The sequence below is a fragment of the Euleptes europaea genome, chromosome 7 (assembly GCF_029931775.1).
Source record: "Euleptes europaea isolate rEulEur1 chromosome 7, rEulEur1.hap1, whole genome shotgun sequence".
NCBI classification, from domain to species: Eukaryota; Metazoa; Chordata; class Lepidosauria; order Squamata; family Sphaerodactylidae; genus Euleptes; species Euleptes europaea.
Genome location: NC_079318.1, coordinates 83,926,763 through 83,952,129, shown reverse-complemented (window position 1 = coordinate 83,952,129; position 25,367 = coordinate 83,926,763). Strand labels below are relative to the sequence as shown.

The 25,367-nt window shown below is 48.5% G+C and overlaps 1 protein-coding gene across 1 annotated transcript; it reads left to right on the top strand.

Annotated features, from left to right (window-relative positions):
- Positions 1-2,941: 2,941 nt before the first annotated feature.
- On the top strand, positions 2,942-23,722 carry LOC130481126 (V-type proton ATPase catalytic subunit A-like). Its single transcript, XM_056853825.1, has 14 exons — positions 2,942-3,029; positions 5,884-6,012; positions 7,267-7,481; positions 7,751-7,888; positions 9,767-9,918; positions 10,294-10,456; positions 12,238-12,346; positions 13,471-13,593; positions 15,651-15,765; positions 17,984-18,047; positions 18,439-18,642; positions 19,236-19,330; positions 22,081-22,252; positions 23,630-23,722. The coding sequence occupies exons 1-14, from the start codon at positions 2,948-2,950 to the stop codon at positions 23,720-23,722; spliced, it is 1,854 nt and encodes a 617-aa protein (XP_056709803.1). The 5' UTR covers positions 2,942-2,947.
- The last annotated feature ends 1,645 nt before the right edge of the window (positions 23,723-25,367 follow it).

Below are 25,367 nucleotides of genomic sequence, written 5' to 3'. Positions count from 1 at the left end.
GCTCTCCCTTTTAAAACACTTTGCACCACAAACTGTGTCCCTGAGCTTGTGCAGAGTTCCTTCCTCCTCTGACAAGGAAGGATTAAAACAAACAAACATTGAAGTTAGGACAAAAAGCGCCCCTAAGCTAGGGCTGCCAGGTCCCTCTTCTCCACCGGTGGGAGGTTTTTTTGGGCGGAGGGTGATGTTTGCGGAGGGGGGGGAGACTTCAGTGGCATAGAGTCCAATTGCCAAAGCGGCCATTTTCTCCAGGTGAATTGATCTCTATCGGCTGGAGATCAGTTTTAATAGCAGGAGATCTCCAGCTAGTACTGATATGCCGGTATTATTGTATCAATTCCCAATGACGATAACACAGTAGGAGGTTGAGAGTTCAAAGCAGTTTGTTTATTAGGCCCAATACACACACCGGGTGAAAATGGCCCAAATGCGCAGGACAATTCACACAAACATCAAAGGAGTGCAAGCACGGATATAATCTTTGGTAATGGGAGGTACAAAAGACGAATACATGGCGTCAATACATAGAACCAATAATAGATAATTAAGGATTTGAATATCCTGTTAGAGATTCGGAGGCGTTTCATAGAAATGGTGATCTCATTCTCACTAATGAGCAGTGAAGACCCACATTCCCAGGTGCTTCTCTATTCGATCCTAAATTGCTGCAGTTCTTCTTATCTTGGACCCTGGCAGCTGCCAAGGCTAACTAAAAGGGTTCCTAGCTGGTTCTTATCTCTGGAAAACCAGCTTATGCAAGCATACTAAGGCCATCTATGGATTCTTTAATTAGCTTCTAACTAAGGAGCAACAGTGGGCCTCTTATACTTGAGGCCTGTAACATATGCAAGCGCTTGGTGTAACTATACAAGCCACCTCTAATATGCTGAGTGTGGCATGTTTATGAGTGCAGATATACTTTATTGAGTACAAAGAATATATTTCAAATCAAAGAATACATTTCCAATACATTTCCCATAGCATATAATGATTTCAGGCATTACAGTACGTGGAGGCCGGCAACCCTAGCCATATGTGGTTCAAAAGGCAGGCTGAAAAGATATATGTGTGTGCATTGTGCACCAGAATAAAGATCCTCTTCTTTTTTTTTAATAAGGTTTTTATTTATAAGATTTATAAAGATCCTCTACTTAGAGATTACCCCTCTAGAGACCATGGGGAAGGGTACTAAACCTTGAAGAATGACAACATTAGCAACTCATGCCAGAATTTGCCCTCATAACATTTCCCAAGGCATCTCCAAAAGTAGGGTTGCCAGGTCCCTCTTCGCCACTGGTGGGAGGTTTTTGGGGCGGAGCCTGAGGAGGGCGGGGTTTGGGGAGGGGAGGGACTTCAATGCCATAGAGTCCAATGGCCAAAGTGGCCATTTTCTCCAGGGGAACTGATCTCTATCGGCTGGGGATCAGTTGTAATAGCAGGAGATCTCCAGCTAGTACCTGGAGGTTGGCAACCCTATCCAAAAGGCAAAAATTGGAACAAAATAGGGACATTGACTGTTGAAGGACATGTATATAAAATAGAAACCGTCCCCAAGAGGGACAGCACACGCAGCTGTGCAAGCAGAATTTCTGCCTTTCATGGTACCAGGATTCTGCTCCAAAGCACAAGGGAAGGCGGCCAAAATGTTGACTGTAAACAGAATGGCTGTTTGCTGTTCCTTCTGAGGGTTTTGCTCTTCCAATGACCTCCAGCTTCTGCTGAGCTCCCCGTGACACCATCAGGCTGGAACTAGTTCCAGGGCAGAAAGTAGCCATGCCGTACCTGTTTTCTCTGCCATTTTTACTGTATGATAACCCCCTCCCCCTTCCAGAGACACCACCCTTCCAAGCCTGTCTGCTGAACTCTCCAGGGCAGAAGCAGAGGGACAAACGGAGCTGAAGACCCACTAGCAAGGAGGGCTTTCTACTACTCTCAGGAGTTGCACTTCCAAAGGGTAAGGCCAGGGGCTTGGCATGCAGAAAGGAGGGGAGAGGTTCCATGCACATATGTGGGCCAGGGTTGCCAGTAGGGTTTTTTTCTGGCTTGGCTCTTATGTCTTTAATAGCTGCACAAATTCAGCCCATAAAGCTTTCCCCCTGTTGATGCCCTGACAGGAACAGCTTTGCTTGCAGTTTTAACGGTGTATTTTGTTTTTGTTTTTTGCTGTCAAGTCACAGCTGACTTATGGCAACCCAGGAGGGTTTTCAAGGCAAGAGATGTCCGGAGGTGGTTTGCCACTGCCTGCCTCTGCGTCATGACCCTGGTACTCCTTGGAGGTCTCCCATCCAAATACTAGCTAGGATCAGGGCTGAGAGAGTGTGACTGGCCCAAGGTCAACCAGCAAGCTTTCATGACGCAAGTGGGGATTTAAACCTGGGTTCCTCAGGTCCTAGTCCAACACCTTAACCACTAAGGAACTCAGGGCAGCATGTATCATTTTATTTATTTGCTTCATTTATGCCCCCCTCTCTCCCCAGTGGAGACCCAAAGCAGCTTACATAGGGTTGCCAGGTTCCTCTTTGCCACTGGTGGGAGATTTTGGGGGTGGAGCCTGAGGAGGGCGGGGTTTGGGGAGGGGAAGGACTTCAATGCCATAGAGTCCAATGGCCAAAGCGGCCATTTTCTCCAGGTGAACTGATCTCTATCGGCTGGAGATCAGTTGTAATAGCAGGAGAGGTTGGCAATGCTAGGCTTATATCATTCTCTTCCATTTTATCCTCATAACAACCCTGTGAGGTAGGCTAAGGTTGAGAATGTGTGACTGGCCCAAGCTTCTTTAGTAGAGTGGGGATTTGGACCCGAGTCTCCCAAATCCTAGTCCAATCACTACACCACAAGCAGTTCCTCCTCTAATTTGCTCCTTTCTTATTTTTACTTTATATTTCCTTTTGATGCAGACGTTGTTTCCGTTGTGATTGCCCACAGCCCTGATTTGCCTCCCGAAGATATGGAATTCTCCAAACTTCCCAAGATTGGGGATGCAGAGAACGAAAGTTTGCTGGGGTTTGTACATGGTGTCTCTGGACCTGGTAGGTACTCTGTTGGCAGAGTCTGCCAGCATGAGGTTTCCTGTTAACATGGGAGGCCTGACAGCCCTACTTCTCAAGATTAGGGGCTTTTCACCGATGGGGAAAAGGGACCTGGCCACCCTGTCGAGAATCAAGAGGGGCTGGCTATTTAAAAACCTTTACTTTCCAGTCCTCCTGAGTATGGGATTTTTACTCCAGTAGATAAACTACCTACCCCCAACAAGAGAAACCACCCCACCATCGTTGATCCTGGCTCTCTTGTACACTAGAAATTCAGGGGATTGTGTGTGTTCATGAGGGTGAGCTTCTGTCCCCGCCCCATCAGCTATTCTGTTCAGAACCATGTTTGGTCAATGTGATCCAGAGTCACAGGTATGATTTTCTAAAACAGTCAATTTAAACCATGAATACATTTATCTTTAATAACTACACATAAATCCTAGAAGACACGCATAACTGGGAACTATCAGTAGAGTTATAGCCAGAAAACCCGAGAACAATCCTAAGAAACTAAAAAGAGCCCTGCTGGATCAGACCAGTGGTCCTTCTAGTCCAGCATCCCATCTGACACAGTGGCCAACCAGTCACTCTGGGTGGCCAGCAACAGGGCATAGAGGACAAAGCTTTCCCCGGACGTTGCCTCGTAGCATTGGGATTTGGAGGTTTACTGCCTCTAAATGTGTAGGTTCCCTTTAGTCAGTCACCATGGCTAGTAACCACTGATAGGCCTGTCCTCCATTACTCTGTTTAGTCCCCTAGCTGTCTATGCCTATGGCCATAAATGCATCTCTAGCAGCCGAGTCCACATTTTAATCACGCCTTGTGTCCAACCTAAATCTACTGCCCATCAACTTCATTGGATGCCCTCGAGTTCTAGTACTTTGGGAGAGGGAGAAAAAGCTCACTTTCTGTACTCCGTGCATAATTTTATAAACTTCTATCATGTCCCCAGCCCCTTAGTGCAGGGGTGGGCAACCTTTTTCCTGCCAAGGGCCATTTGCACATTTATAACATCATTCAGGGGCCATACTAGGTGTAAATCTCCTGGTGTGGGGGGGAGGCTAGGGTTGCCAGGTTTCCAGCCACCACCTGGAGGTTGGCAACCCCAGGGGAGGCCACACAGAGAAGGCCTGCAGGGCGCCCCCACTCCCCCCCTCCAGGCGGGAGGGCAGCCAGCAGTGGGCCCAAGGAAGGAAAACAGAAAAAGAGGAAAAGGGAGGGAGGGAGAAAGAGAGAGAAAGGGAGAAAGGGAGACAGAAATGGAGGGGGAGAAAAAAAGAAAAGGATGGAGGGAAAGAAAGAAAAGGATGGAGGGAGACAAAGAAAGAGACAGAAAACGAGGAAGAAAGAAAGGGAGAGAAAGGAGAAAGAGTGACAGAAAAAGAGGAAGAAAAGAGACAAAAGCCTTCCCCCCCACACACACACACACCCGCGCACGCTGGCCCCGCGCCACTGGGCCCCAGTCTCCCCACTTCCCCCGCCCACACACACACACACACCTGGCGGCGCACGGAGCCCCGCGCGACCAGACCCCAGTCTCCATGTTCTCCCCCCCACAGAGTCCACAAAAAAACCCCTCCAGAAGCCCGATCGGCTCCCACATGCATGCTCTGCCACGGGGAGCTGCCGGCCTCTTTCCCCCCTCCCTCTTACTGCTCAACAGCCGACAGGCAGCGAGAGGGGCTTACAATGTGCCGCTGCATTCCTGCACGCCACGGCTGTAGGGGGCAGCCTTGGGGGAAGCATCCCTCCCCTCTCCTCTCGCCGACCAACAGCCGACAGTTGGCGAGAGGAGGTCCAAATGGTGCCGCAGTGCCCCTGTAAGCCGTGGCCCCAGGAACACCCTCAGGGAGGGCTGCCCTGTGCCCCGCCTCCGCAGCAGGGCCCCAGAGCTCCCGAGGGCCACAAAAAATGTCCTCGGGGGCCGCAAATGGCCCCCGGGCCTGAGGTTCCCCATCCCTGCCTTAGTGGATTCTTTTCTAAAGTGAAAAGTCTCAAGCTTTTCAGCTTTTCCATACAGGAAAGGTGCTCCAACCCCTTAAACATCTTGGTTGCCCTCTTCTGTACTTTTCCCAGCTCTGCAGGGTCCTTTTTGAGATACAGTGATCAGAACTGCACACAGTATTCCAAATGAGGATGCACCATAGATCTCTATAGGGTCATGATAATCCAAAACTGCATTGCTAGCTAATCCTGTTGCTTACATGAGTCTCCTGGGAATGGGTGCAAGACTCAGCATCTTGGCACAGCCTGCCAAGGGCCTGTCGAAGTATTGACACAAGGCCCCGTTGCTCCATCTTAAAAAAAAACCTTCTCCTAACCAACAGAAACACCCCTTGCCAAGCCCAAGTGCTCTGTATATTTCAATCCCTGCGAATTATTAGCACCAGAAATGTCTAAGCCTAATAAAAACAGTCCTGTTTAAGTTCAGAAGTTTTTACCTATTTATAATGAACATCATTAATTAACTCTCACTTTCTTAATATGTCCTTGATCTTTAAGAATTCTACCAGGGTCACTGTTACTGAGAGATATCTTTCCAGGGTCACTGGAGTATAAGGCCGATAATGATCTTGGAAAAAGTCACCCAGAGTCAGGAGCAACCTTAGGTGGGCAGATCAGGTCAACGAAGTTTGGAGTCGTACCAGTTTTGGGAGTCACTAACCATCACTGTTTATATTTTTAACAGGATTTTTTTTCCTATTTGGAAAAAAAAAGCTTTAAATGGAAGTTGACATGTAGCAAATAAGAACAAGTTAGCATGAACCAGGGAAGCAGTCCTCTCACTGGCCTGACTCTGGCACTGGCTGCATAAGATCTCTCTCTCTCTCCTTTTCTTCTCTCTTGTTGCCAGTGGTGATTGCCTGCAAGATGTCTGGGGCCGCCATGTATGAGCTGGTGCGTGTTGGCCATGCTGAGCTGGTAGGCGAGATAATCCGTCTGGAGGGAGACCTGGCCACTGTCCAGGTGTACGAGGAGACCTGTATCCTTCCTGAAAGATGTTAGATTTTCTTCTGCTTTGCCGGCTCGTCATTTTCTTCTCCATCTGCCCTGTCACCACCTCTTCCCCTAAATTTGTGTCTAGTCCTGCCCCCTCCCCCAGTTCATTCCTCTACTTCTGTCCCCATCTCAATGAATCCTCTTTGGTCTTTACTGTCCTACATCATACCTCCCAAGTGTTCCTGGCTGGCTAGACCATCTGTCATTTGACCCTAGATTCTGAAGGTGTTCCTTGCAACCCCCTCACATCACCCCAATTCTTAGCTGTGGGCTTATCACCACAATTGTAGCACACAAAAAAAGGCAGCCATTTCACAAAGCTGGGGGCTATGATTGTCATTCTCAAAAGTTACGCTTTGATTGTGGGTCCACCATGGCGCTTGTAGAGATGAAATGCAGGTCTAGGGTTGCCAGGTCCAGGCTGGGAAATTCCTGGAGATCTGGGAGTGGAACTCAGGGACAGAAGAGTTTGGGGGAGGTGAGGGACCTCAGTGAGGTATAATGCCATAGAGTCCATCTTCCAAAGCAGCCATTTTCTCCAGAGGAACTGATCTCTGTAGTCTGTAGATGAGCTGGAAATCATCTATAATTCTTGGTGATCTCGAGGCCCCACCTGGAGGCGGGCAACCCTAAAGTGTTCTCTTATTCTTCTCTTGCCAGTATGGTGTAGTGGTTAGTGTGTCAGTCTAGGATCTGGGAGACCCAGATTGGAATCCCCTTGCTGCCTTGGAAACTTGCTGGGTGACCTTGGGCTAGTCACACACTCTCAGCCTGGCCCACCCCATGGGGTTGTTGTGTGGATAGAATGGAGGAGAGTAGAATGAAGTAAGCCACTTTGGGTCCCTGTTGGGGAGAAAGGCAGGGTATAAATGAAACAAATAAATAAGTGCATGTATGATAGGTCCTGCATTTGTTAAGTCAACCACACTTTCTATCTAGAAAAGAAGAGCCTCCTTCCTATCACCATAGCATATGATCTTCTTTCATATGGGGATGGGCCATGGCTCAATGGCAGAGCAACTGCTTTGGATGCAGAAGGTGCCAGGTTCAATCCCTGGCACCTCTGGGACCAGGTAGTAGGTCATGTGAAAGACCTCTACCAAAAAGCCTCTAACAATACTGATCATGATAGACCAAGGGTTTGACTCGGCATAAGGCAGCCTCCTGTGTACCCTCCCCTTGCTTCCTTGCCTCCCTCCTTTGCCAATCAAAGGCTTTTCCTGAGCATTTGCTGCAGCTGGAGTCTGTGTAGGGGATCCGGTGCTGCGGACCGGGAAGCCGCTGTCTGTGGAGCTTGGCCCCGGCATCATGGGCTCCATCTTTGATGGGATCCAGCGTCCCCTGAAGGACATCACGGAGCTCACCAAGAGCATCTACATCCCCCGGGGCATCAATATCTCAGCCTTGTCCCGGGACCTCAAGTGGGACTTCGCCCCAAGCCCGAACATCCGGGTAAGAGACAGAAACCTAACTGAGCCGGTGGCAGTCAGGTTTCAGAACCTGATGAGCCATTTCCGCTTCTGTTACACAGAATCAAATCACCAGTTCTACTTCCGAGAAAAATCCTAATTCTGAAACCAGAACTTAAAATGTACAATGATGCTTTATGCAAATGTTTGACTTGACCTAGCATTGCCCACGTAATCCCATTAGCACAGTCACAAAGACTAGAAGCTTGACTATTTCAATTCTTAACATTCCTGTGCTCTTCTCATCTTTAGGTTGGAAGCCATTTAACTGGTGGGGATATTTATGGAATTGTGCAAGAAAACTCCCTCATCAAACATAAGATTATGGTGCCATCCCGATGCCGTGGCACGGTGACTCACATTGCGCCAGCTGGAAGCTACGATATTTCGGTAGGGTGTTCTGCCCGCTTACGGTAGAATCATACATCTAATTCTGAACCGGGAACCTTTGTCCGAGGATCATTAATTCTGCACACCGGAGTCAAGTACGGAAAAGGAGGATGTTTGTGCAAACCTGGGACAGCCCCAGGAATTCCCCAAAAGCCAAATAAAGGGGTTTTAAAATTTTTTTTAAAAAAAACATTAAGGTGGTGAGGAAATGGCCACCCTTTTGATGGAGTGTGCCTTCTTCTCTTGTGGGGCCAACTGTCCCATGCAACATGGGTGGAGTGTTCTCCTGCAGACACCCCTCCCCTTCTGGAGAAGAGGAGGTTGAGGGGGGACAGTATTTGAAGGGCTGTCACTTAGAGGAGGGCGGGGAGCTGTTCCTGTTGGCAGCACTCGCAATGATGGGTTTAAATTGTGGGAGGAAAGGTACCGGCTGGATATTAGGAAAAATTTTTTTTACAGTAAGAGTTGTTCAACAGTGGAATCAGCTCCCTAGGGAGGTGGTGAGCTCCCCCTCAATGGCAGTCTTTAAGCAGAGGCTGGACAAGCACTTGTCAGGGATGCTCTAGGCTTGATCCTGTATTAAGCAGGGGGATGGCCTGTATGGCCCCTTCCAACTCGATGATTCTATGATTCTCCGCTGGGGTTGGGCACCTCCGCCAGCTATCTGGTGGAGATGCTGGCCCATCCCCCAGCTTCCTTAGTGCCTTCAGCTGTGTCGATCTGCTGCCTGACTGCCAAAAGTCAGGAGTGGCATCAAGATTTATGCAGCTTTAAACTCACAGGATTAATTGAGTAAGATTTCTTTAATCATTCCTACTTTGTTAGCCAGACAGTGGGGTCTTTGGATATATATTTTTCCCAGATGGTTCTCACGGTCAGTTATCTCGTACCATCTCTTTTGGCTAATAACATGTAGTAGGTTTATAGCCTATTCAGGGTTCACATTGCTTCATATACATAATCAGGATTTCCTCACAATGGTCCTGCAAGTAAGGCTTGCATTATTATTCCCCCATCATGAAAGCAGAATGAGGGTGGTGCTGAGAGAAATGTTAGTGGCCTATGGCTATCCAGTGAGTTTACGGCTGAGGTAAAATTTGAACCAGTGGAGTATAATAGTTGAAAGTGTCAGACTAGGATCCGGGAAAACCTGACTCGAATCCATGCTCTACTTTGGGTAAGGTTGCCAGGTTCCTCTTCACCACCAGCGGAAGGTTTTTGGGGTGGAGCCTGAGGAGGGCGGGATTTGGGGAGGGGAGGGACTTCAATGCCATAGAGTCCAATTGCCATTTTCTCCAGGGGAACTGGAGAAAAGCGGCCATTTTCTCCAGAGGAACTGATCTCTATCGGCTGGAGATCAGTTGTCATAGCAGGAGATCTCCAGCTAGTACCTGGAGCTTGGCAACCCTAGCTATGGGTGACTTTGAGCCAGTCACTCTCTCTCAATCTAATCTGCCTGACATGATTGTTTATGTGAGGAGAAAATGGAGAAGATAGGGTTGTCAACCTCCAGGTAATAGCTAGAGATCTCCTGCTATTACAACTGATCTCCAGCCAATAGAGATGAGTTCACCTGGAGAAAATGACCGCTTTGGCCATTGAACTCTATGGCATTGAAGTCCCTCCCCTCCCCAAACTCCACCCTCCTCAGGCTCCGCCCCAAAAACTTCCTGCCGGTTGCGAAGAGGGACCTGGCAACCCTAGGAGAAGGGGATAATGATGTGGTAAACTGTTTTGGTTTCCCATTGGCAAGAAAAGCAGGGTATATAAATGTGTAAATAAATAGATAAACCACCGACCTCCTAGGCTGCAGCTTATTTGCTTAACCACCATGTCACACCGGCTGTGTCTGTCTCCCCCCCCCCCCCACTTCCCAAGGATGTGGTGCTGGAGCTGGACTTTGAGGGAGAGAAAGAGAAACTGACGATGGTGCAAGTGTGGCCTGTGAGGCAAATCCGGCCTGTCGCAGAGAAGCTGCCGGCCAATCACCCCCTGCTGACTGGCCAGAGAGTCCTGGATGCCCTCTTCCCGTAAGCCATCTTTCCCTGACTCCGCTGAGACGTAGACAAATGGCAGAGGTCTCGCTTGTTACGGCACCGGCCTTCTAGAACAGGAACTGGGGGGACGGCAACTCGGGCTGCCATCACATTCCCATCACATGAACACATGATTCAGCCTTCTGCTGAATCAGACCCTTGGTCCATCAAAGTCAGTATTGTCTACTCAGACCGGCAGCGGCTCTCCAGGGTCTCAGGCAAGGGTCTTTCACATCACCTACCTGCCTAGTCCCTTTAACTGGAGATGCCGGGGATTGAACCTGGGACCTTCTGCATGCCAAGCAGAGGCTCTACCACGGAGCCAGAGGCAGAGTTTCTCCACATGCTTCTCTCTCCCTTTTCTCGCAGGTGTGTTCAAGGTGGGACCACGGCCATCCCAGGAGCCTTCGGTTGCGGCAAGACAGTCATTTCACAGTCGCTCTCCAAGTACTCCAATAGCGACGTCATCATCTATGTGGGCTGTGGGGAACGGGGGAACGAGATGTCAGAGGTGCTGAGGGACTTCCCCGAGGTGAGAGTCGCAGGGAAGTGGGTGAGGAATCTCCATGTCGCCTAAGGCCAACACAGACATACTTACCTAGCGCTGCGTTTGTCTTGATGGTTGATACTGACTGAGAACATTGGTCCATCTAGCCCAGTGCTTTCTATTTAGGGTTGCCAACTCCAGGATGGGGAATACCTGGAAATTTGGGGGGCAGAGCCTGAGGAGGGGAGGGTTTGAGGAGGGGAGGGACTTCAATGCCATAGAGTCCAATGGCCAAAGCTGCCTTTTCTCCAGGTGAACTGATCTCTATCAGCTGGAGATCAGTTGAAATAGCAGGAGATCTTCAGCCACCACCTGGCAGTTGGCAATCCTATTTCTACTCTGAACAGCAGTAATTCAACATGGTCCTTTGGCTGGAGTGTCAGTGCTTGAAGATGGGATCAAGAAAGATAGTGTAGTGTAAATGGGTAAAATGGTGGTTTACGACCGGGGAAACCCAGGTTCAAATCTCCTCTTGGCCAAGAAGCCAATTTGGTGGCCCTGAGGCAGTCCCTCGCTAGGTTTTTTCACAGATGGCATTGAAGTCCCTCCCCAAACCCCGCCCTCATCAGGCTCCACCCCAAAAACCTCCTGCCAGTGGCAAAGAGGGACCTGGCAACCCTAGATGCTACATCCGCGCATACTGAGAATTCAGCAACCGTACACATCAGGAGCTTTTGCTGCCTGCAGTGGTCCCAGTATTTGCAGTTGCCATGCTGCCTGAACAGGAACAACACATACAGCTTTGGCACATGTGCAAGATTCGAGGCCAGTAGCACCTTAGACCACCAACATATCCAGGGTATAAGCTTTCAAGAGTCAAAGCTCTGTTTGTCAGAGTTTTGACTCTCGAAAGCTTACACTGTGAAAATCTTTTTGGTAGAGTTGCTGACCTCCAGGAACTAGCTGGAGATCCCCTGCTATTACAACTGATCTCCAGCTGATAGAGATCAGTCCACCTGGAGAAAATGGCCGCTTTGGCAATTGGACTCTATGTAGGCTTACCAGGTCGGTTTGCTCCACAGGCGGGAGCTGTTGCGTAACGCGTGTGTGCAACCCTCTATGGTTTCCATAGAGTTTCAGTGGAAGTTGCTAGAGTGTCTGCATCACTTCTAGGTAAAACTGGAAGTGACGTGGGCACATCGCGCGTGCGCATGCATTGCCCGCCGGCCCTCAGGTGGTTGGCGTGCAGCCCTGTGGATTGGCGGGATTTTACCCACCACCACCGGGTACTTGGCAACCCTAACTCCATGGCACTGATGTTCCTCCCCTCCCCAAACCCTGCCCTCCTCAGGCTCCCCCCCCCAAAACCTCCCGCCAGTAGCAAAGGGACCTGGCGACCCTACTTGTTGGTCTTCAAGGTACTACGGTACTTGTGAACTAGCACCATGAAAAACCCAGTAGTTTGCACATACTAAAGCTGTATGCACATCCAAAGTATATACGTTGCCTTTCAGACAACATGGTGATGCTTATCAGGAGGATTTATGTGTGGTTGGGAGGTTCTCCATACGCACAGACGTAATGTCAGAAAACAACTTCTTTCAGGGCCTATTCTTGTTGTCAGATCAAGGGTTGTTGTGAGATCAAATAGAGGAAGGGTCAACGGTGTACGTCACCCTGGAGTCTCTGAAGGAAGTATGGCTCTTTCCCCAGTTTCTTACTCCCCCGGTTTTCCCCATCAGCCTTCCCCTATTTCCCCACCATGATTTGTTTCTTGCCCCTGCCGTATCTTCTTATCTCCAAGCGCTTTCTCCTCATTCTCTTAGCTGACGATGGAAGTGGGTGGCAAGACGGAGAGCATCATGAAACGTACGTCGCTTGTCGCCAATACATCCAACATGCCTGTGGCCGCCAGAGAGGCCTCCATATATACAGGTAGGGCTGCTCTTTCCTTGTCCAGTTCCAGGCAATAATAGTCTCAAACAGAGGAGATGAAGATAATGCACCCCACTCTGTCCATAAAATGCTAACCAGATTTGTGCAGCCTCAGTGTGCCTCAGAACCCTGCAGGGAAGGAAGAGTTTTGTAATTCAAAATAGTCTCTCCTTTCCCACTATTAGCATTTTAATGGAGAAATCATTATGTATCCTAATGTCACAGCTCTTAGAGCTCTCTCAGCCCCACTGTTGTGGGGAGGGGAAGGTGATTGTAAGCTGGTTTGATTCTCCCTTAAGTGTAGGGTTGCCAACTTCCAGGTACTAGGTGGAGATCTCCCGCTATTACAACTGATCTCCAGCCCATAGAGATCAGTTCGCCTGGAGAAAACAACCGCTTTCGCCATTGGACGCTATGGCATTGAAGCCCCTCCCCAAACCCTGTCCTCCTCAGGCTCTGCCCCAAAAACCTCCCGCCAGTGGTGAAGAGGAACCTGGCAATCCTACTTAAGTGGTAGAGAAAGTCGTCATATAAAAACCTCCTCCTCCTCCTCCTCCTTCTTCATCAGAAAGCATCTGTTTTGACTACTTCTGAAAATGAGATACTGAACTAGACAGTCTGATCCAGAAAGGGTTTACATTCTTATGTTCTTTCTATGGCATTTTATGCAGGGACCTTTCCCCACAGTCACCCCCGCCGGCTGCTTCGGGGATTCATTTTCATTATGCATGCCTTTTCCGACTGTCAGAGGTCGCCTTGCTCTCCCAGCGCGTTTTGCCCACATTTTCCAGATTCTGGCTAAAATAGCATCTGGAAAACATGGGCAAAATGTGCAGGGAGAGTGAGGCGACCTCTGATGGTCGGACAAGGCATGCATAATGACAATGAATCCCCAAAACAGTTGGCAGGGGTGACCGCGAGGAAACTTCCCTGCATAAAAGGCCTATATTTGAGGTAAGGAGGTTTCCTCCTAGGTCAGATTGGGTGACATAATGGTAGTGAGTTTCTTTTCTTCCTGGTACAGCTTGGTTCGCTTCTTCAAGTAGTTTCCTCTTAAAATGTGCTCTTGCACTGTATCTTTCTTCTTTGTTCTCATTTGTCTCCTCAACCTCTACCCTCTGTAGGAATCACGCTCTCAGAGTACTTCCGTGACATGGGATATCACGTCAGCATGATGGCGGACTCCACCTCCCGCTGGGCCGAGGCACTTCGTGAAATCTCCGGGCGTTTAGCTGAAATGCCTGCAGGTAACCCTCTTCAGCAGTCTGAATATCTGCAGCTATGCAGTGGAAGTCAATGGCAGACTGCCTCTGTTCATCTCTTGCCTTGAAAACCCCATGAGGGGTCGCCATAAATCGGTTGCGACTTGATGGCATTTAATAATTCTTAACCCTCTTCATTGTTCAAGTCTACGTCCTCCTCACCCCTCAAGACCAGGGAATTTATGTAGACTGAAGCATACCTATCACCACTTATTTGCTAATTAAAACACTTCTGTACCCACCTTTCTTCAGTTCACAACAAATCCAAGGTGGTTCAGGTGGAAAATTTGCTCTGCCATCCCAGTTCTCAACCCAAGGACTGAGCCCCTCCTCTTCAGTTACACATTGCTGAAGGGTCTTAGCTCCCTGTATGTGGGAGTGGATTAGGACATTAGAATGGCACAGGAGCTGAGTGGCCCCTACGATCCTGGCGGAACCACAGAGGCCATTCAGCTCACATCTGGCCAATGGCGGCGACAGGGTTGCCAACCTCCAGGTACTGGAAAGAAAAAAGGCACCACTGTGCGTATACCTAAAGGTTTTGAAATCAGCACAGGAGCAAATGAGTATAACAAAGTGCAAATGTTTATATTGCTACAACATTTAACATAGAGTCACAACCATACACTTAGAACAAACAGCCTAAATAATCTATCCTACTATGTACAATATATATTACAACAATCAAGTGGGAACAACCAGACTTGAAAATTCAAAGTATAGGTATAGTCCTTAGGTTATATTCACAAGAAAGTCCTGGGTTCTTCTTCAAGTTTTAATGATGTTTCTGACGTTACTATGAGATATGCCAAAAATTGAAGAAGGGATACGGCCGTTTCGAATTCTTTGGCTTTACATTTCTTCATCAGTCCCTCAAAAATCAGTCATCATGTAATATCTCCAGCTTACATATTGCATCTTTGCTAAGAATTCAAGCAGGATAAATTTTGACCAGTTCCCATGTAGGGTAACACAACTGTGTAGCGTCATTGTACATAGTAGGATAGATTATTTAGGTTGTTTGTTCTAAGTGTATAGTTGTGACTCTATGTTATATGTTGTAGCAATATAAACATTTGCACTGTTATACTCATTTGCTCCTGTGCTAACATCCAGGTACTAGCTGGAGATCTCCTGCTATTACAACTGATCTCCAGCCATAGAGATCAGTTCACCCGGAGAAAATGTCCACTTTGGCCCTTGGGCTCAATGGCATTGAAGTCCCTCCCCTCCCCAAACCCCACCCTCCTCAGGCTCCGCCCAGAAAAAAACTCCTGCTGGTGGCGAAGAGGGACCTGGCAACCCTAAGTGTTGATGATAGCAGGGGAAGGTTTGCCCATCACCTCCTCCTGTCCCATCACCAGCTGGGTCTATGTAGAGAGGTCCCAGGTCACCTGGGCCAGACCCAACCAATAGCAGCGTACAAATAGATGACAGGAATCCTTAGCTCAGCTTACTTTACTCCTGGTAGTGCCCCACCAGGAATATTTCCAGTAAGTTAAAGGGCCAGTCCGGCCCACTCTGTATGCTGTGTGGGTGTAAAATGTCATCAAGGGTGGGTAGTATTGGTAGATTCAGAATGGGAAACTCCTGGAAATTTGGGGATGGAGCCTGGGGAGGACAGGGACCTCAGTGGGGTACAATGCCATAGAGTCTACCCTCCAATTCATCTGTTTTCTCCAGGGGAACTGATCGCTGTAGTCTGAAGATGAGCTGTAATTCCATTGGATCCCCAGGTCCCACCTGGAGGTCGCCATTCTTAGCCCAGTGGCACAACAGAGAGTAGCTGAGAGCTTTGGTCAAAGTAGGTTTTGGAATCCTTTCAAGGAAATCCGGATGGATTCTTTGTCCTACCACAGTCTTGCAGCTGCCAGAAACTTTTATGTCACGCAATAAAGATACATGAAGCAGTGAACCAGAAGCACACCGATTTAGTGCTCTTCCGTTTACAAGAGGGCTCATAATTTTAGTCCAGGGAAAAAGCTCCATTGGCTGACCTCCTTGAAATTCCTGACACAAACGTTGTCCCCTTTTGATTTCAGACAGCGGCTACCCAGCCTACCTGGGTGCCCGTTTGGCATCTTTCTATGAGCGAGCCGGGCGTGTCAAGTGCTTGGGCAGCCCGGAGCGAGAGGGGAGCGTCAGCATTGTCGGAGCGTAAGTTTCTTTGCCTTCTCCTCTCTTCCTCTCTCTCTGTGTCTGTCTAGCTGTAAAGTCTGACTGGAAAAAAAGAGGGAGCATGAGAATCAAAGCGATTCCAACAAAGGTGCTAAGCCAGCAAAGATCTTTTAACAGATTAAAAAAACTGTCTGGCTGTTATGCAAGTAATTGATTACATGGGTCTGTTTCAACACTTCAATCAAAAAGTTGGACGAAGATGACAGGCAGGTTTCTATGAAGTAAAGAGCACCTGACTTTAAAAAAAAAGGCTCATTGGGCCCAACGGGAGGATATCTCTGCAGAAAATGCTTTCTTCAGCAAAGCGGAGATTGTGGCAAGAGCATACCTTACCTCCAGGTCCTCCTGGTCTACACTTGACATCATTGAATGTCCTTGCAGGGGAGTAATGTTCAAAGAGGGGCTAAATGAATGCAACCTAGGCAATTTATGCATGGCTGTTTCTGCATGGTCACCTGGACAACTACTTTGGGGCTTTGCTTTGATTATGCTTGCATTTTCCAACAGTCAGAGGTTTTCTTCGCTCTTTTTGCACGTTTCCACACATTTTGTCTGTGTTTTCTGGATTTGTGGTAGGGTACCCAAGGTTGGGTAAAAATATTTAAAAACATTAACATAGCACAATGGCATTTCCTAGGGTTGATCTCTATAAGCACATACCTTTAACCTCATACCAAAAGCGTTTCAGCCTATTGGGCCTTCATCAGTGGCTAATTAAAACACATTAAGCCTGCACACATTTACAGAAATAAATAAATACATATACAAACAGTTCAAACCCAACCAGGCATGTGTATAGGTTGTAAAATCTATTACCAGTTACTCAAACATCTGGTCAGATTGGTTCTGGTAATACCGGTTAGTATATGTCTCTCATATACTATGTGTGCAGGTATCAACCTAGTAGAGCAGTGGTACCCTGCTTCTGTTTTCAGGTGGGTTTTATTCCCCTCTTTTTTCTTCCACTTTTCTGGATTTGTGTTCAGCCAGCATCCAGAAAATGCAGGGGAAACGCTCAGGGAGAGCGAGGCAACCTCTGACTGTTGGAAAATGCAAGTATAATCAAACCAAAGCCCCAAAGTCGTCAGTGGGCTGACTGCGAGGAAACAGCCATGCATAAACGGCCCCAGTGTGTACAAGCCAATTTCACATGGTTGCTTTAAGGTGCCCCAGGCTCCTGTTTTTGAGGTGAGACTGCATCTTGGTAGCAAAGGCCACGCTTTGCATGCAGGAGGTCCCATGTTCCATACCTGGCATCTCTAGACAAAGAAAGGTAGGGGCCATAGCTTAGTGGGATAGTGCATGTTTTGCATGCAGAACTTCATCCCAAATTGAATCCCTTGCATATCCTATTTAAAAGGCAAGGAAAAGACCACCATCTTGGAGATCTGCTCCTGGTCACAGTAGACCGGGGGGGGGGGGCTGTGGCTCAATGGTAGAGACTCTGCTTGGCATGCAGAAGGTCCCAGGTTCAATCCCTGGCATCTCCAGTTAAAGGAACTAGGCAAGTAGGTGATGTGAAAGACCTCTGCCTGAGACCCTGGAGAGCCTCTGCCAGTCTGAGTAGACAATACTGACTTTGATGGTCCAAGGATCTGATTCAGTATAAGGCAGCTTCATGTGTTTATGTGTAGACAGTAGTGAACTAGATGGACCAGTGGCCTAATGAAGCAGTTTCATGTGAAGAGATGCAAAATGTTACCCATGCATGCATTTCTGACTTCTGAGAGGCCTGTGAATTTTTGATTTGTGGCTCAGTGATGGAGCATCTCTCCTCCTGCAGAAGGTCCCAAGTTCAATCCCTGGCATCTCCAGTTAAAAGAATCAGGGAGATGGTAATGTGAAAGGCATCTACCTGAGAACTTGGAGAGCCGCTGCCAGTCTGAGTAGACTGTACATTCCTTGATAGACCTCAAGTATATGGCAGCTTCATGTGTGATCAATCCTTTTAGAGCTGGATCACAATGGGTAGCCATGTTAGTCTATCTGTAGCAGTACAAAAGAACAAGAGTCCAGTAGCACCTTAAAGACTTACAACATTTCTGATAGGGTATGAGGTTTCGCGAGTCACAGCTCATTTCTTCAGATACCTTTTAGAGCTGGACACACACTGGTAGCAATGAGCCAGCAAGGAGCAGGACCAGATTATCAGCTGAGATTTGGCTGATCCTCAGCTTCCTTTTCCATGTGCTCTTAGGGTGTCCCCTCCTGGTGGTGACTTCTCTGACCCGGTAACCTCAGCAACACTGGGGATCGTCCAGGTAAGACTCCATTGACACTGCCAGTTCTTCAGTTGTGCATTAGCTTTCATGGTCCAGCTAACCTCTCCAGTGTGGTGTAGTGGTTAAGAGCGGTGGACCGGGTTTGATTACCCACTCCTCCACATGAGAAGAGGACTCTAATCTGGTGAACCAGGATGGTTTCCCCATTCCTACACATGAGGCCAGCTGGGTGACCTTGGGCTAGTCACAGTTCTCTCAGAACTCTCTCAGCCCCACCTACCTCACAAGGTGTCTGTTGTAGGGAGAGGAAGGAAAGGCGGTTGTAAGCTGGTTTGATTCTCCTTAAAAGGTAGAGAAAATCGGTATATAAAAACCAAGTCTTCTTCTTCTCCTTCTCCTCCTCCCCCTCCCCCTCCCCCCCCCAATCCAGGTCTTCTGGGGCCTGGACAAGAAACTGGCCCAGCGGAAGCACTTCCCGTCTGTGAACTGGCTCATCAGCTACAGCAAGTACATGCGGGCTTTGGACGAACACTACGAACGGCATTACCCGGAGTTTGTCGCCTTGCGCACGAAGGCCAAAGAGATCCTGCAGGAGGAGGAAGACTTGGCCGAGATCGTCCAGCTGGTTGGGAAGGTGAGGGACCTCAGTGGGGTACACTGCCATAGAGTCCTGTTTCCAAAGTGGCCATTTTCTCCAGGCAAACTGATCTCTGTCGCCTGGAGATCAGTTGTAAAAGTGGGAGATCTCCAGCCACCACCTGGAGGTTGGCAATCCTACTTAACCTGCAATACAGAAAGAGGCAGCAATAGAGTTGCCAGGTCCCTCTTTGCCACTGGCAGGAGGTTTTGGGGGGCAGAGTCTGAGGAGGGCGGGGTTTGGGGTGAGGAAGGGAGGGACTTCAATGCCATAGAGTCCAACTGCCCAAGCTACCATTTTCTCCAGGGGAACTGATCACTATCGGCTGGAGGTCAGTTGTAATAGCAGGAGATCTCCAGCGAGCACCTGGAAGTTGGCAACCCTAGGCAGCAAACATGAACACAATGCTTTGCTGTCAATACTGAGATATCACAGGCTGATCCGGACCCCTTCGATATCTGGAGTTATTAGGGGAGGCACTGGATATCGAGTGTGTAGTCAGAGAAAGGAGGCCAGGCCTGTGCATGTTACTGATCCCTGATAAGTTTTCTTCTTTTCTCCTGGTTCTGCTCTTTTTTTTTAATGTCCAGGCCTCCCTTGCAGAAGCTGACAAGATAACCCTTGAGGTGGCCAAACTGATCAAGGATGACTTTCTGCAACAAAACGGCTACTCTGCCTATGACAGGTCAGAGGCTGCTCCAGATAATGTTTTAGCCTTCGGCCTGCAGACCACTACGTTCTCTATAGCAGGGGTCCCCAATCTTTTTGATAGGGTTGCCAGGTGCCCGCTGGTGGCGGGCAACCCCCCGGCAATTTACCCCTCTGCCCGCCGACCACCTGAGGGTTGGCGGGCAAACATGCACGCATGCGTGCATACTACGCACGTCACTTCCGGTTTAGAACCGGAAGTTGCACCTCACGAGGGGCTTTATACCTCTTAGTTTGAGTGGTAAAGGGCCACTTTACCACTCAAACTAAGAGGTAAAGGCCCTTTGTGAGGCGGCACTTCCGGTTCTAAACCGGAAGTGATGCGCATGAGTCAGCGCACACACACATTCCAACAACAGCCTCCCGCCGGAGGAGAGGTGGAACCTAGCAACCCTACTTTTTGAGTCTGTGGGCTCATCTGGAATAATGACACAGCACGGTGGGCGCATTAACAAAACGTCTGCCACAAAGCGGCTGCCACAGGAGGCCAGCCACAAAACGATTGCCATGGCTTAACCTCAGTAACACAGTGTAGCTCCTTGTGCTGTGGTGGCAGCTGCTGCCAAAGCAACATTTTAAAAAGTCTGCACAGCCAATCAAATTTCCAATGGTCAACCAGAAGCCTTGCTGGGCAAAAGCCCAATCTGGCCCACTCGCTTTCTAAAAAACACCTGGCAGGTACTATAATGCCCATGGGCACCATGGTGGGGAACAATTCCTCTGTGTGTGTGTGTTAAGTGCCGTCAAGTCGCTTCCAACTCATTGCGACCCTATGAATCAAAGTGCTCCAAAATGTCCTATCTTTGACAGCCTTGCTCAGGTAAACTGAGGGCCGTGGCTTCCTTTATAGAGTCAATCCATCTCTTGTTGGGTCTTCCTCTTTTCCTGCTGCCTTCAACTTTTCCTAGCATGATTGTCTTTTCCAGTGACTCTTTTGTCTTCTCATAATGTGTCCAAAATACGACAGCCTCAGTTTAGTAATTTTAGCTTCTAGGGTCAGTTCGGGCTTGATTTGATCTAAAACCCACTGATTTGTTTTTTTGGCGGTCCAGGGTATCCGTAACACTCTCCTCCAACACCACATTTCAATGGAATCTACTTTCTTCCTATCAGCTTTCTTCATTGTCCAGCTCTCACACCTGTACATAGTAACAGGGAATATGATGGCATGAATTAACCTGATCTTGGTTGCTGGTGACACTTCTTACACTTCAGAATCTTTTCTAGCTCCTTCATGGCTGCCCTTCCCAGTCTCAATTCCTCTATAGTGTTGCAAACCATGGTATTCATCCTAAGTTGCACGGGTAATACCATAGCCTTGCAGATAAGTTAACACATCGGCAAACCTTTAAAACTGGACTTAGGAAGTGTATTTATGAAACTCGATGGCCTTTCTGCTCCAGAACTATGAAGATGCTAGGCCGTAGAAACCTCGTCAAAGATAAGCCATTAGGAAAGCAACAGAGGGAAAGGAACAGACCTCTCAAAGGAAAACCTCTCCAGTTAAATTCAGTCAAATATCTCAGTAAATAAGTAAAAGGTTTGGCAAGATGGCTCAGATCCAACAGGGAGATGGCCTGGTGACCACTGAGGTTTAGAGTTGCTAGCTCTTGGTTGGGAAATACCTGGACATTTTGGTGGTGGAGCCTGGGCAGGGTGGGGTTTGGGGAGGGACCTCAGCAGGACATAATGGCATGGAGCCCACACTGCAAAGCAGCCATTTTATCCAGGGGAACTGATCTGGGTGGCCTGGAGGTCAACTGTAACAGTGGGAGATCTCCAAGTTCCACCTGGAGGTTGGCAACCCTACTAAGGTTCCTCCTTCACAGTCAGGTGCAAAACCTCAGACTTTAGTCTCCTTTAGTGGCTACATTCCAATTGGAAAGCTGCTTCTTTCCATCTCTTCCCAAGAAAGTACATTATCTGGAAGCCACCACCTGTGGCCCACTAGTAGGATTAGGGTTGCCAACCTCCAGATCTCCTGCTATTACAACTGATCTCCAGCTGAAAGAGATCTGTTCGCCTGGAGAAAATGGCTGCTTTGGCCATTGGACTTTTATTGAAGTCCCTCCCCTCCCCAAACCCCGCCCTCCTCAAGCTCTGCCCAAAAAACCTCCTGCCGGCGGCAAAGCAGGATCTGGCATCCCTAAGTAGGATTGCCAGGTCCCCCTTCTCCACTGGCGGGAGCTTTTTGGGGCGGAGCTGGGGGCAGCAATCCTGTGCGCAACACAATGACGTCACTTCCGGGTTTACCCCGGAAGCAGCGGCATTGCGTGGGACACTCTAGCACGTCCCCCCCAAAACTCTATGGAAACTATAGAGTTTTTTTGGGGAACATGCTAGAGCGTCCCCGTAGTGATGCCGATGTTTCCGGGGTAAACCCAAAACTGACATCATCCAGTCACATGCGTGTGGGATTGCTGCTGCGAGCAGCCTGGTTAATTACTGGGCAATTGCCCGCCGAAACCGGCAACTTGTTAAGCCTACCCACTAGTCGTAAAAAATGTATGCATTTGAGCAAGCATTTCCTAGACAAGAGAAGAGGTCAGATTTTGACTTAATAGTCATAGTTAAATATGCTGGGTGGCGGATGAAAAAGAGGTTGCTGTCCCAACCAATTTCCTGCCCTTGACAGCCCTGTGTGTTTGATGCTCTTGTTGTGGAGACTCGGCCACTTCACTGTGTTGCCTCCTCCCCTCCCTTTTCCTGCCCCCTGTCCTGTTCTAGGTTTTGCCCTTTCTATAAGACGGTGGGCATGCTCCAGAACATGATTACTTTCTACGACCTGGCTCGCCACGCAGTGGAGTCCACAGCCCAGTCGGAGAACAAGATCACGTGGGGCATCATCCGTGAGAACCTGAGTGACATCATGTACAAGCTCAGCTCCATGAAGTTCAAGGTGAGTAGGGTTGCCAGGTCCCTCTTCGCCACCGGCAGGAGGTTTTTGGGGTGGAGCCTGAGGAGGGTCGGGTTTGGGGAGGGGAGGGACTTCAATGTCATAGAGTCCAATTGCCAAAGCTGCCATTTCCACCAGGTGAACTGATCTCTATCGGCTGGAGATCAGTTATAATAGCAGGAGGAGGCTCCAGCTAGTACCTGGAGGTTGGCAATCCTATCAGCAGGGTATAACACCATGGAGTCTACCCTTCAAAGAAGCCATTTTCTCCAGGAGAATTGATCTTTGTACTCTGGAGATCAGTTATAATTCCAGGAAATCTCCTGGCCCAACCTGGAGGTTGACATCCCCAGACTACTGGTTTGTATATCACAAGAGGCCATGAAAATGGCTGCCTTTAGGTCTTTCTTTTTCCATTTCCAAACTCTCGCTCTCTTCTTGTTCACTGCTCAGCTATTCCTTCCTTTCATTTCTTTGCTTTGTTTAGACCTTGCCTTTCTCCCCAATTGCGGACGCAAAGCAGCTTACCTCATTCTCGGCCATTTATGCACGGCTGTTTTCCTCGCGGTCACCCCGCTGACTGCTCCGGTGCTTCGTTTTGCTTACGCATGCCTTTCCCAACCGTCAGAGGTCGCCTCGCTCTCCCCGTGTGTTTCCGCGCGTTTTGCCCATGTCTTCAGGATACTGTTTTAGCGAGAATCTGGAAAATGTGGGCGAAACATGCGGAAACACGCGAGGAGAGCAAGGCAACCTCTGATGGTCGGGAAAGGCATGCCTAAGCAAAACGAAGCACCGGAGCAGTCAGCGGGGGTGACCGCAGGGGGAAACAGCCCTGCATAAATGGCCCTCTGCTCCTCCAGTTTATCCCCAAATAACCCTGTGAGGTAAGTTTAGGCCGAAAGAGAGACTGGCAGGGCAAAGGTCACCCAGCAAGCTTCCATGGCAGAACGGGCCTCCAGGATCCTAGTCCAACACTAACCACTACACCACACTGGCTCTTTCTTTCTTTCTTTCTTTCTTTCTTTCTTTCTTTCTTTCTTTCTTTCTTTCTTTCTTTCTTTCTTTCTTTCTTTCTTTCTTTCTTCCTTCCTTCCTTCCTTCCTTCCTTCCTTCCTTCCTTCCTTCCTTCCTTCCTTCCTTCCTTCCTGTGCCATCAATGTATCGAGTCAGCGCGTTATAATGTTTTAATTGTACTGATTAGATATTTTAACTTATTGGAATGTATATGATCATGTTGTTAGCTGCCCTGAGCCCGGCGCAGCTGGAGGAGGGCGGAATACAAATAAACATTTATTATTAGTATTCTTTCCCAGAAGCCAGTCCATTGTCTAATTTACCTTTTCCCGCCACTCATAAATCTTCCTTCGTTTCTTTACCAAGGATCCAGTAAAGGACGGAGAGGCGAAGATCAAAGCTGCCTACGGCCAGCTCAATGAGGAGATGCAGAATGCCTTCCGGAACTTGGAGGACTGAAAGGAGAATGGGAAGAGGTTGAACGACTTGGGTCGTGGCCCATGTGGTTGGGAGCCACAGTCCCTGTCGAGAACTCTTGCTCAATGGCCCTTCTTCATAGGGGACATTCAGCTGGGTTCTGGCATCCCCAAATCCCTTCCGGAAGCACTCCATGGCTGCTGGGGGGTGGTGGTGGTTGTAGCATCACAAGTAAAGCTACTGGGTATCCCATTTGGGGTGGGGCTGTTTGTACTTTTGTCCAAGGAATCCAAATTTCATAGCCTGAATAAATTAGCACAGTTATTTATTGGAGTTATTTTTTGTTTTTCGGGTAATTCGGTATTTATTTATTTTGGGAAATGTTATCCAGGAACCAGCCCGACGTGGCTTACAAAATAAAAATGCTAAAAACAAAACATTAAACAATACTAATTAAAACCCAGTGTTAAAGAAACCCCAGCTCAGCATAAGAAGATAGATCATAAAAACAGATTACTGGCAGCTTAAAGAAAGAGTTTTCAGACTATAATATTGTTAAACTATCAACCCCTTAATTAAAAGTCTGGCTGAACAGACTGTTTTGGCCTAGTGTCTAAAAAAGAGCAATGTAGATACCAGGTAAGCCTCAAGGGAAGGGCATTCTCCAAGGGAGGTGCCACTATTGAAAAAGCCCTGCCTCTAGTTGCTACCTGCCTGACCGCTAGGGTTGCCAGCCCCGGGTTGGGAAATAACTGGAGATTTTGGGGGTGGAGCCTGAGGAGGGCAGAGTTTGGGGAGGGGAGGGGACTTCAATGCCATAGAGCCCACCTTCCAAAGCGGCCATTTTCTCCAGGTGAACTGATCTCTGTCGCCTGGAAATCAGTTGTATTCCCAGGGGATCTCCAGCTACCACCTATAGGTTGTCAAACTTATTCACTTCTGAAGGCAGGGGCACATAAAGCAGGTCTTGAGAGGCAGATCTTAACTGGCAGCCTGGATGTTATGTAAGAAGAACCTCTTCCGGAGGAACCACCTAGTGTAGCATGCCGTTTCTATTTGTGGCTTGGCCAACCAGATGCCTCCAGGAAACCCAACAAACAATGCAGGAAGGAAATAGCCTATCCATGGTTTATCCCCCAATATCTGATATCCAGGGGTGCTCTTTTGCTTCTGCAAATAGTGATGAAGGGGTGGCAAGTTATGCCAAGCAATGACACTCCACCCCAGGAGTACTCACAGTCTGGAGGAAAGCAGACAGACTTCAGGTATATGTTGAACGGGACTTCTAGAAGGTGCAGCTTATCATGACTCAGCACTATAAGAAGAAGAGTTGGTTTTTATATGCCGAGTTTCTCCATCACTTAAGGAAGAATCAAACCAGCTCACAATCACCTTCCCTCCCCCCTCTCCTGTGAAGTAGATGGGGCTGAGAGAGCTGTGACTAGCCCAAGGTCACCCAGCTGGCTTCACGTAGAGGAGAGGGAAAACAAATCCAGTTCACCAGATTAGCCTCCGCCGCTCATGTGAAGCGTCCACCACTCCAAACCACCGCTCTTAACCACCACGCCACGTTTTCACTAGGGTGAGAAATAGCAGCATCCACAAAAAATCCTCCTTTGACACACATACTAGACAGTTGTGGCTGCACATGCCCAATATCTGTTATATATTTTACAAGCCTGTGGCC

Excerpts from the sequence above, each read along its gene's own strand:
- LOC130481126 (XM_056853825.1), top strand. The coding sequence starts at position 2,948 with ATGGAATTCTCCAAACTTCCCAAGATTGGGGATGCAGAGAACGAAAGT. Across the intron at positions 6,013-7,266 it reads CCAGGTGTACGAGGAGACCT|CTGGAGTCTGTGTAGGGGAT; the intron begins GTATCCTTCCTG and ends CATTTGCTGCAG. Across the intron at positions 12,347-13,470 it reads AGAGGCCTCCATATATACAG|GAATCACGCTCTCAGAGTAC; the intron begins GTAGGGCTGCTC and ends TACCCTCTGTAG.